Source organism: Typopeltis vanoorti, chromosome 6, assembly GCF_054136105.1.
Source record: "Typopeltis vanoorti isolate ZY-2024b chromosome 6, IOZ_Tvanoo_1.0, whole genome shotgun sequence".
Taxonomy (NCBI): domain Eukaryota; kingdom Metazoa; phylum Arthropoda; class Arachnida; order Uropygi; family Thelyphonidae; genus Typopeltis; species Typopeltis vanoorti.
Window position 1 is genome coordinate 70,286,928 of NC_143554.1, and position 12,546 is coordinate 70,299,473.

At 35.3% G+C, this 12,546-nt stretch overlaps 1 protein-coding gene across 2 annotated transcripts in view; it reads right to left on the bottom strand.

Moving 5' to 3' along the window:
• Window positions 1-12,546, bottom strand: part of LOC150105523 (late secretory pathway protein AVL9 homolog) — a 415,642-nt gene that overhangs the window by 134,359 nt on the left and 268,737 nt on the right. For both annotated transcript variants that reach the window (XM_090394870.1, XM_090394871.1), the window contains exon 10: window positions 8,820-8,954. In XM_090394870.1, the coding sequence (XP_090250996.1) occupies window positions 8,820-8,954 (135 nt within the window). The remainder of the gene's footprint in view (window positions 1-8,819; window positions 8,955-12,546) is intronic.

The window sequence follows — 12,546 nt, forward strand, 5'->3', positions numbered from 1 at the left end:
AAATACAGGCCAAAAAAATGCAAATGGATTCAGACGAAAAATTTTCTCCTGCACCTTTGGGGGCCACTGTGCGAGTTCCTATCCCAGACGTCGACAAGGGACGGGGTGACTCGCGCAATCTGCTGGTGGTTGTTATGAGTGTGATAGACGATGGTTTTTACCGACTTGGAACTGCTGAAGGAATTTTAAACCAACTCTATGCCAGATCACAATTCACTTAATGTCCCAAGGACTTACTGAGAGTTGGAGATAACACGAAATAACTCTCCGGTCAGCCGCTTCAGCTCAGTCCTGGGTAGCAGCCAAGGGTTCACGAGGTGTACTTGCAAGACCAAGTGCCAAAATTTGAAGTGCTTTTGTATTAAAAAAGGCAGTTAAGTGCAATTCAAAATGTCATCCCAGTCTAGCATGTAGCAACAAGTAGTTCAGCACTGGTCTTTTTCTCTTTTTGTAGAAAAATCTGGAAATCTTACATTTTGTACTTCTTACATTTTCACATGCATCTTTTCAATAAAAGCGTTTTTAATACTTTGCCGAAATATTGTCATTCTATATAATGCCTAGGGAAAGTATGTAAAATATTAAAATAAAACAGACATTTCATACAATGCCTGCTTTTCACACTTTGCCGGTAACATATACACAATATATCAGAGAGGCATAACGAAGAGTTCCTGAATCTTCCAATTCAGTCCAATAAAGATGGTACTTTTAAAAACTATACTTGGTAAAATCACAAAAAGTGCATGACCAAATCGGCTAGAAATTAACCCCGAAATTCCAAATCTGCAAGAGCAATTTTTCCAGTCAAATACTGATGGGACATCAGTTAAAATTACTAATAATGAACTTAGTATAACAACTGAACAGGTACAAAGCAAAATGCAAAAACATGAACCTGTTCTACAAGGAGAAACTCGAGAAGAAACAGAAAAGTAAGTAAGACAACTGAAAGAACTTAATATGCAGACAAGATCATCAAAAAGAAAAGATGAATTAATAAAAAAAATGAGGATAAACAAAAAAAAAAAATTAAAAAAAGGAACTACATCTAAAAGAAAAAGTAATAAAAAAACATAAAGATGGAGAAGGTTGTGGATCATTAAATGAAAACTCTTCAGGCTCAGAAGAGTTTATGGACTATGAAGAACCGTGTCATGCTAATAAAGGGAAAGCAAGAGATGCAATTAAAGAAAATACAATAAAGTTCACTGATTCAAAGTTTTCTCAGTACGATTATCATCTATTATCATCTTCATGAAAAGAAAATAACTAGCTTCTAAATCAAGAATGATAGGCATGAAATTGATATAATGGAAAGCAACTGGAAAACAGTTTACAAGAAACAGGATACACAATTGCTCCTTCATAGATTAAACACCTCAACAGGTTCATCCAAAATTTAGATACTCAAGATTCACCAGTGACACTTCATTAATCATAGCATCTCCTTTCTGCATTGTTTCATTAAATGTACGAGGATTCCACAGGTAAATTAAACAAGAAACTATATGGAAACTTATGCTATGCCAAAATATCAGGTTTTTGTTTCTTCAAGAAACATACTTCTAAAGATATAAAAATGGAACAGACTAAAATTCCTCCAGGAATTGGAGCCATATTTATATGGTGCCCACTACATCATAGCAGCTGGAGACTGGAATTGTATTGAAAACTCCACATTAGACAAAAACAGGCCATCCCAGAGTGGAAAAGTGGGATATGCACAGTTAAAAACATGTCTCGACAATGATCAACTAGTAGCCATATGGAGGATTCGCAATCCTAATCTCCAGGCATAAATGTACATGAATCAAGGTATTGGTACTCGTATTGATCGAATTTATATTTCTTCTTCTTATCTTATAAATAGGATAAAAAATGTCAGATCATAATCCAGTTCTACTTAAGTTCTACTGCATGGAAAAAGTAGAGATCTGTTCTGGACCAATGAAGACTTTCAACAAATTTTCTGTTGATCTTTTCAACCAAATTCCAGACCCTCTGTTCAAATTGGAATAATGTTACCTGGAATTGGTATAGATGGTTAAAAATTCAAACAAGCAGTTAAGCAGAATATGATGAAATGGGGAAAGGAACAAATTTTCTCAAAAGGAAAAAGTTGAAAAGACTTGTATAAAGAGAGAAGCTAGTTCGTAACAAACCAACGAAATAGTATAGATTGTAGCAACATCATTAGAAACATTCAGCTGCATTCTTCAATAGACAATTCACAAAATTTTGCAAAGAAAGGACTATCACTCAAATCTGTGTTCATGAACACCACTCAAGACATCTTTGACTCCTTTCAAAATAACTATAAAAATCTTATAAAAATCAAGTGGATATTAAATCCAGCATTATTTCTATAAAAATCTGTTCAAAGACAATAGTATTGCTGGAAATTATATCTCTTGGAAGATTAATGGCTTTCCTATTCATATCCAAAATGGGTTTGACAGATCCATTACAGCATCTGAAGTTACCACAGCATATAAAGAATGCCAGACAAGAAAATCCCCATGACCTGATGGTCTAGAGATAGAACTTTATCGTGAGGCCTATGATTTTATTCTTCCCATTCTAGTTACACTATTTAATTCCTTTCGCTCATCAGGACACATGCCAAGTGAATTTCTAGCAAGCCATACTGTCCTCATTCTAAAACCTAATAGAGATCACACCTTAATCAGCAGCTGGAGACTATTACTCTATCTAATACCGACTACAAAATATTTTCCTGCAATATCAATAACAGGCTCAAAGTGGGAATGAGATATATCATTAATAGCACACAGGTGTATGGAGTCAGGTCAAGTAGTAAATTTAATCTATTTCTGCATTAACATGAAAAAGCAGTCAGTGGCAGTAATGCCAGTAGGCCTTACTCAAGCATTTGATAATATCTGGCATCCCTTTCTGCTCCACATCCTCCATAAATTGGTTTAGGTAAAAAGCTGCTATCTGTTATCATAAGAGCCTACGCCAATTCAACTACCTGCCTCCTAGTTAATCGGTTGCTGTCAGATCCAGTACAATTTCAAAAAGGAGTCAAGCAAGATTGCCCTCTCAGTCAACTGCTCTTTGCATTGGTTTTGGAATGTTTCTTACTGGAAGTTGACAATATACTTGCTGTGTGAGGTATAACAGTTCCTTCAATTATAAAAGAAAATAAGGTATTAACATATGCTGTTGATGTAGTGTGAACTTTGAAGGATAATATTCCATATATATATTTATATATATATCATCAAATTCCTGCCATGTACCCTCAAGGGGTGTACAGGATATGATAGTACTACATGAAAAAAAAATTACATCATTACTAACTTCCTATCTACAATTTTCCTCCAAATCAGTCTGTTACTTGTCAAGACTCCAACATTATCAGATCTTATATTTCTATCATCTAAGGCACTTTGTACTGTATCAATCCACCTATATCTTGGTCTTCCTCTGGGTCGTTTTTCTTCCACCATTCTGTTTAAGTGACCATACCACCTGAGATTAGCTCTGCTAACACATTCCTGGATGTTGACAATGCCAAGTTCTTTCCTAATATCCTCGTTTTTAATATGATATTGCCATTGACGCCATCTGTTCACGCCGATAATCTTTCTCAGGACTCTCATATCTGCGGTCTCCAGTCAAGTGTTTTACTTCTGACCCAGCTCTCAGATCCATAAGTTAAAACTGGTTTGAACATTGTCTTGTATACAGCTAATTTAGTGTTCCGACTAATTTCTCTCTTATTCCACATGAATTTATTCAATTGACTTCCTACCATACCAGCTTTGCTGATTCTGTTGTCTGTTTCTATATTTAATTTACCATCTTCAGTAAAAATCGTGCCTAAGTAGCTGAAATGTTTCACTTGTTCCACAGGTTCTCCATTCACAACACAGTTGACATTTTCAATGATTCTGTCTATTTTCATTATCTTTGTCTTTTTATTGCTGACCTTCATACCATATCTATTACAACAGCTATTCAATTTAGTCAGAGAATCTTGCAGACCTGTAGAGGATTTATTTAGAAGTATAACATCATCGGCATAAAGCAAAGAGCTGACATTAACATCTCCAATTTTGATATCATGTTTAATACCACTTTCCTTCATAATGTGATCCATATAGATAATGAATAACAGAGGGGATAAACACACCAGATTTAACATTAAACCATCTTCCTGTACTTCCTTCAATTCTAACTACTGACTTACAACTCAAAGACTACGTATTGCTTGATATAATGCCCCATTGACACCATATAACTGTAGCGTATTGAATAGCTTCTCTCTTGGCACCTTGTCATATGCCTTTTCCAAATCGACAAAACTTAAATACAGATCTTTGTTATATTCCCATGCTTTCTCGACTATTTGTCGTAAAGTGAAGATCTGATCCTGACAACCTCTATTTGGCCTGAATCCAGCTTGTTCTTCACCAAGCTTTTCTTCCACAATTCTTCTCAACCATTTTCTCAAGTATACTTGCATAGATCTTGCCAGGAACACTCAGTAGGGAAATACCTCTGTAATTCTCACATTCAGTTTTATTTCCCATCCTGTACACCCCTTGAGGGTACATGGCAGGAATTTGACGATGACGATGATATATGGGTACTATGAGAGCTCTACTCCAATCATCGGGAATTCGACCCTCTGTCCAGGCTTTCTGAACTATGCAGTGCAGCCGCTGTAAGACTCTTATACCACCATACTTCAGTATTTCTGGTTGAACATCATCTACTCCTGCTGCCTTTCCACATTTCAAGCCTTCGATGGCTTTTTCTACTTCAAGTATGGATATGTATTCCTGACTGCATGCCTGGTCAGTGTTTTTTACCACTGTGCTGTTATCACTGCTTGTTTCATTTAGCAGTTTTTCAAAGTAATTACTCCATACTTCAAGGATATCCTTCTCCCCCGTTTTCATGTCACCTTTATCATCTCTAACTCCTTTTACAGCACTCTTTCCTCCATTCCTAAGCTTCTTCAACAACCTCCAGAATATTTTGCCACCTTCTTGATATTTATTTTCTATGTTCTTGCCAAAGTCCTCCCATGACTTTTGTTTAGCTAGTTTTACACAGTCTTTAGCATTCTTGCATTTGTCTCTATATTCTCTAAGAGCACAAGCTGACTTATTTGATAGGAACTTTTGATATGCTTTCTTCTTTTCCTTCAATGCCTCTTTAACTTCCTGTGTCCACCAGGAAGTTCTGATTTTTTTATCCTTGCACACAACCTCACCACATGCCTCTCTGGCAGAATCAATCAATGTTTTCTTCAGAGTTTGCCACTGAATCTCCAAGGTTTGATTCCTATTCTCAAACTCTTTCATTTTTTCTTCAATAATCTTTGTGTATTTTAGTCTACAGTTCACATCTGAGAGCTGCTCAACTTTTATTCGCTTCAAAACTTTCTTACATGATATTCTTTTCAATATGAAATTCAATTTTATCCTGCTCAAGACTAAATAGTGATCACTTCCAATTTCAAATCCTCTGTACACTCTGGTGTCCTGCACCAGGGAGAAAACATCACTATCAACAATAACATAGTCAACGAGACCTTTCTCATTCCTTGCCTCTTCTCTCCATGTGAATTTGTGCACATTTTTATGTTGGAACATGATGTTAGCAATAACCAGTCCATGTCCTGAGCAGAAATCCAACAGATATTTGCCATTATTATTAGCTTTGCTCTTTTCTCCAAATTTTCCCAAAATATTTTTGTATATCTCACAATCATTTCCTACTCTGCTATTTAGATCCCCAACAAGGACCAACTTTTCCTTTTTCATTGTGTCAGTTGCTTTTTCTAAAGCTTCAAAAAATTTCTCCACTTCTACCTTAGTAGAACCTTCTGTGGGACCATAGGCAGAAATAAGTCTCATTGTCCAATTCCCCATTCTCATATTTGCCCACATTACTCTACTTGAGACTGACTGCCATTCAAGAAGATTAGCCTCGTATTTTGTGTTGAATACTATGGCTACTCCTTTTCCTTGATTGTCATTGCCTGAATATAACATTTTGTATTTAGTGCTCAGAAATATCTCACCAGTTTTTGTCTTTTTTGTTTCAGTCACCCCTATAATGTCGATCTGGTACTTATCTAATTTCTCAGCTAGCTCCATTTCTTTGCCATTCAGGCTTCTTATGTTGATAGTACCGATCTTTAACTCTGGTGATGTTGAGTTGGGGTTTGTTTTCAGATTCGTTCCAGTAGCTGACTTTTCGCTGTTCGCCCTGGTTCCCTGGTGAAAACAACGGGGCCTATATATATATATATATATATTGGTGTTTAGGAAAAATTCAGCAAAAGCAGTGGATTAAAATTATTAATGCAGACAAGACAAAATTAAGTTTTTGGAAAGTGGGATATTGGAGGCACTCCTTTTGAACTAACCCCTTAGAAAGAACCTCTCATTATACTTGAAATTCCGTTCTCCACTTACCCAATATTATCAGTCCAAGAACTTTGAAATGTTAGAAGACTGGTAAACAGGGTCACTCTCCTTTTCTTCTAAAGCTATAGTACTCAAAACCATAATCTTTCCTGATCAGTTGTACAGAATAAATATTACAGACATCAGAGAAGCTGAAGAAAAGCAATTATATAGTAAACGTGTACGATTTTTTTGGTCCAGCCAATACCAAGAATTTAAAAAGGAATTTCTTCAACTATCAAAGAAGCATGGAGGATTTAGACCTCCAATCTAAAAATACTGTTATTTAAGCAATAAAGCTTCAAAAATCCATAAAATATTGCAGACTAATCACACAAGTGCAGTCCTTCTCCTGTACCACCTGGGTTTTCATCTTCCCCCTGTTTGGAGTTCATGATTATAAAGGTCCAAAGCTGAGATAGTTCCTGAACACTCTGTGTTTAACTCTAAGAGTGCTAAAACACTCTGGAATTGACATTTGTTCCATTAAAAAAAAGTAAAATTTGGTATAAAGAAATCTTTAATTTCTTTTGCCATGAAGTTCCACAGTTGGGTACTGACAACAATACTTTGTTTCATAACTTGATGAAGTTCCAAGGGTACCCTAACAGGAGGGATCTTGCCTGGAGAATTGCATATGGCCACCTTCCAGTCAATATGGAGGTACTAACATTGGAGATCCAATCTGAGACATCTGTTATCAATTGGAAACAGTATAACATGCATGCTTCAGCTGCCGTCTTGCCCTGCATATTTTGAACAGATTACGTAATGTGTGTGTGTGGACATTCCATTGCTTACAACAGAACAGGTTATTTTTTCGCAATACCCACCACTGTCTGCAATGGGAAGAGAATTTTGATTTTTATAATTAATGATTTAAAATACCATTTATGGAAGGTTAGAAAGAAACACGGATTTGAAAACCAGCAATATAATATCCAAATGCTTTATAATATTGTACTGTGGAAATTTTATTGTTCAGTCAGACGATTTTTGTATTTAGAAAGAAGCATTCCAAGAGATATCAAATTTATGACTAGGTGGTGTAGACCACCCATATTATGCAATATTCACCAGGAGAAGAAAAAATTCTGTATATTCTTGCTATGAGAGGTTTTTTAAATAGTTCCATCATCTTAATTGAATGTGGTCTTATAGTCAATTGCAGGGAATGACTGCAGAGCAATCCCAAGCAGAGAAGGCCAACTCAAGGCAGTTACCCCAGATGGGGCTAACCACCTCGGTATCAGTTATCTTTGCGTTTTAGTTTCAATTGGTCTTTTGGTTACTCATCTATATAAGATTGGTGAAAAAGGAAAACGAGCTGAGGCCTTTTCTGTATTTCTCATGCTATCTATCTGTATTTCTTTCTCCTAATACTATTAGGCTCTCTTGCACCCTTATACTAACTACTAAGGGCCTATAATGAGCAACCCTTTACTTTTTCGCCTCAATAAAGGTCAAAACCAGTCTGGGTAATGGCCCTTCCCATAATGCATACAGATCCTTACAGATATGTATAATGTCTGTAAGGATATTTGCATTTCATTATAGATACTGAGGCAATTGATGTGAAGTCAATAGCCTCTATATATGAGTTGCCCTGTCCTGCAGTTACTTCATGCACAAACTTGTTTGCTTACACTTGGATAAAAAATTAACCAAGTATATAATTTCTTGGTATACCTTTAATTTATGTATAACCAAGTGGAAAAGCTTCCAACAACTATATTGTTGTTTAATATTGTTGTTGGCATTTTTAATTTAATATATAACGAAGTGGTCCATGTGGTTAGCCTAGTGGCTATGCACTTCGCAACCATATGCCTGGGGAAGGAGTGTCCTAGGTTCGATTCCTGTCGATGACATGAGAGGTTTAAGGATCTTCCTCAGCCATAACGAAGTTAGCCGGTCTTGGGAGCAGGTTTTTTTTCAGCAGTTTATCTGGGGTTTTTCATCCCTCAAGCAGGCAAACTGGCCCCGTGAACACACAGGCTACAGTCATAGTATACCTCCAGGAATAAGGAGTAACCAACCTATTCCCTAGGATTTCGTTTCCAAATGCCTATGCGGTAAAAAAAAGTGCAGGTCTACGCATGAGAATAAATTAGGATAACAAAGTGAAAAAAACAATCCAACATCATCTTTATTTTTAAATATGATCTTGCAACTGATGCTATCTGTTTTCCTTTTCTTCTTCTTCTTCTTTTTTTTTTTTTTAGAAATCTTCAGGGAATCAAAAATGATGAATTTTTTTTTAATAAAATAAGGATGATATACTGATGTATTTAAAACTATTGTAGTGATAAACTGTACATGAGAAAAATAAAGTAACTTTTTAGAAATAAAGAAAAAAGATACCTCTACAATAACATCAAAAAGGTGCTTTTTCTGTTTAAATAGGACATTGGTAGCTCCAACTACAAAACTGCGAACATTAACATCACTCAACAGGTCCAGAAACGGAAGTGACAGGTATGGGTGACATAAGGATCCCTTAAAAAAATAAATTAATAATCAAATGAAAACTAAATAATTACTGATTGACTGATTTATGGTTTATTGATGCAACAGCAAGGGTCATACTGCACTAAAGCAAAGATAACAGCAGTACAGAAGCTAATAATAAATAGTAAAGTATAGTATATGCTGTACAAAAAGCAAATTTAAAAAATTCATACATAGATACATTACTATTTGCAGATGATCAAATAGTATTAGCTACATCAGAAGATGATTTACAAAGATCATTAAAATCATTAAATGATATCTCAAAACAATATAATGACAATATCTAAAGAAAAAACAAAAATAATAGCATTCAAAAGAGAAAACCCAGTAAGAAGTAAAATAATGAAAGATAATAAAATACTAGAACAACTAAACACTTTCAGATACTTGGGATGTGATCTATGATACGAAGAAGAAAAAGACATAGACACTAAAATATCAAACTTTGTCCAAGTAAATGGCATAATAAATAATATATTTAACACACTAGAATCAGACTATATAATGTTTTGTCAAAACCAACTCTACTATATGGAAGTGAAACATGGACCATAAAAAGGAAAGATGAAAAATGAATTCAAAAAGCAGAAATGAAGTTTCCCAGAAAAACAGCTGGATATACCAAGTGGGACCACAAAACAAATGAAGAAATCTTACAATCCCTGAAAATAAAACCAATTAATTACTACATAAGACAGTATAAACAAAAATGGCTAGAACATTTAAATCAAATGGAGAACAGCAGATTACCAAAAATATTATACATATACAAAATAAGTGGAAAAAGAAGAATCGGAAGACCAAGAAAGAGATGGCATGAGACCGGAACAAGCTAAATTCCATGTTAGGAAGAAGGAGAAAAAAATTCATAAATTAAGCAAATCAGTATCTATACAAAAATATAATTCATAATCAAATATGTTTTAAAAAATTAATTCTTTGTAAAAAGTTAAACATGTCATGTAATTTGTCTTCGTCTGTAACATCTACCTACATGTACGAGTATATGGCTCAGCTAGATTAGTAACAAATTTCATTCCTCTCTGAAATGAAGTGCTGCATTCCACCAGAATATGACAAATGGTGAAATACACATTGCATTTTTCACATATAGGTAGGTCATCGGCCCTCTGTAAATAAGAATATGTAAGATGACTGCGACCTATGTATAACCTAGCAAGAACAACTTTCACTCTTGTTTCCATGTTGACAAGATTGCAGACATTAAATTTAAGGCTCAATCTCATGCAATTTGTTTGTCATTGCTTTTTTATTTTATTTGTAATTAGCTTTTGATCTTATAAGCTGTCTGATGTATATGGAACTGTAAAATAGTACATAGAAAAAGTATGAGCTGATTAACCAGCTGCATCTGCAGTCTCATTTCCTTTAATTCCAATGTGATTGGGAATCTAGCACAACCAAAAATCATAAGAGTCTTCATTTTGCATAACAGTTTTTACAACTGTTATACAAAATGAAGTTTGTATGAAATGAAATGGGATTTTACAACCCCACGAAGCACTGGATATGGATTATGCACAGGAGATTAGATAACCTGTAAAGAATTCAATGAGTGTGTATAAATTACACATTTTTGGTAGCATTCTTCTTTTATATGCACAAGGACAAGATGAATAGTATGCAACTCTGCTGAATAATTACTGCAATTAAGTGAGATCTTGTAGGATATAGTAATGTCAGGAAACATTACTATATAATAGTAATGCTTAGCAGCACAACCAACAGAGGTCTCAGATCTTAAATCATCGGTGTAGATGGGCAAGAAATTCGACTGGGCTGCTTTGCATGCATTAAACAATTGTAGGTAAACAGATGAATATGAGATCACTTTGTCAGCTACAAGAGATCTCATATTCATCATATAGTGCAGGTAATGTTATTGACATTCATGTCAATAGTGTCCATAATCTCCTTAATATGCATACTAAAGGGACATGTGGCAGTCTGATGTGTGTGATATTGAGCTTCCCATTGTAGAGAAAAGACACTAGTTCACATAGGATGCTCTGGAAGAGACTATGTTAGGGCATAGTTAAGAGACAAGTTTTCATCTAAGCAACAGAACAGGTTCATCTAGTTCACAGGTTCCCAAAGTGGGGGCTATAGTGGGATCAAAAGCATTTGGGGGCATTCAGGCGGTCAGTGGCTCTTTATAGAAAAAATTAATAATATATATATTTAAAAATTAATTATTTTCGTGATTTTGCGATTAGATAATCATTTAAAATTTAAATATTGCATTTTAATTCATCTTATGCCCTTCTTACACGATCAATTTTTTTAGCAATTTTCTATTTCAATTATTTAATCATTTGAAAATTTACCATGTCAGATAGAAATAGATGTAAATTTTCTATGTCAATGAGAAAATAGAGCATGTATATATGTGTGTATAATAGGTTATGTTTACAGTAGCAAATATATTCATTATATTTCATTTCAAAATATATATAAAATATATATAAACACTTTTCTAATTGATTTGTACAAAAATAAACCCAATTTTATATAATTTATATAATGGAGGGCGTTACAAAATTTAAATCTTGCAAAGTGGGGAGTGGCCCGAAAAAGTTTGTGAACCTATGATCTAGTTCAACATAAAGACTCTGAATGGAAGATGTGTGAAAAACACCAGTATTCATGTACCCTGATGATGGATAGGGTGCAACCATGATGGTGTGCACTCCGTTGCAGAACTATAAATCTGAGACTCATAATTATGCTTTGACTCTACAAGTACATGATAAAGGAGGAGCAAGGAATATCGATCAGTGCAACATTTTGTAGAGGATAGAGTGCAAAGGAGATTCAATGCTTTTTTGAATTTGTCTCTAAGTTGATGAATGTGTGTTAAAAAATGTCTGCTTTCTATCAAAGATGAGTCCCAAGAACTTGGCTTCAGGTGCTAATGGAATAATACTTGGTCCCTATAATAAATTTAGTTTAATCCTTTATTCAAGTATAAGCAAAAAATTTGCGCCTGAAGTATCTTCAGGACTGAGGCAACTCGTAGTAAAGGTGGACCAAGCTCTCATCACTCCTTCTCTTAGTATCCCCCATAATGCAAAGCACATCTCTTTGTGGACATGTATAATGCTATGCATTTAGGGAAGGGCCACTACCCAGACCGGTTTCGACCTTTATTGAATGTTCAAGTACAGGTCAAACTCCAAAAACTCAGCGTTGTTCCCCTCAGTAACAGGTTCACCCTGCCACTGAGAAGAACTCTCAGAACCGGTTGGCTCTACACCGTGGCAGGCTCACCCCACCACCAAGCAAAGCTGCTCATTTGCTCATATCTCATCTGAGGGGGTAACAGCAACAGCCATGCCTCAGTTAACTTCATGGGCTACAACATTGCTATTCATTACCCCCACACACACACCACCACCACCCAGGACCTGGGTGACAGCAACAGCTGAGCCTCAGTTAAAACTTCATGGGCTACAACATTGCCATTCATCACCCAAGCTTCCAACCGGTTTCGACCTTTATTGAATGTTCAAGTACAGGTCTAACTCCAAAAACTCAGCATTGTTCCCCTTGGTAA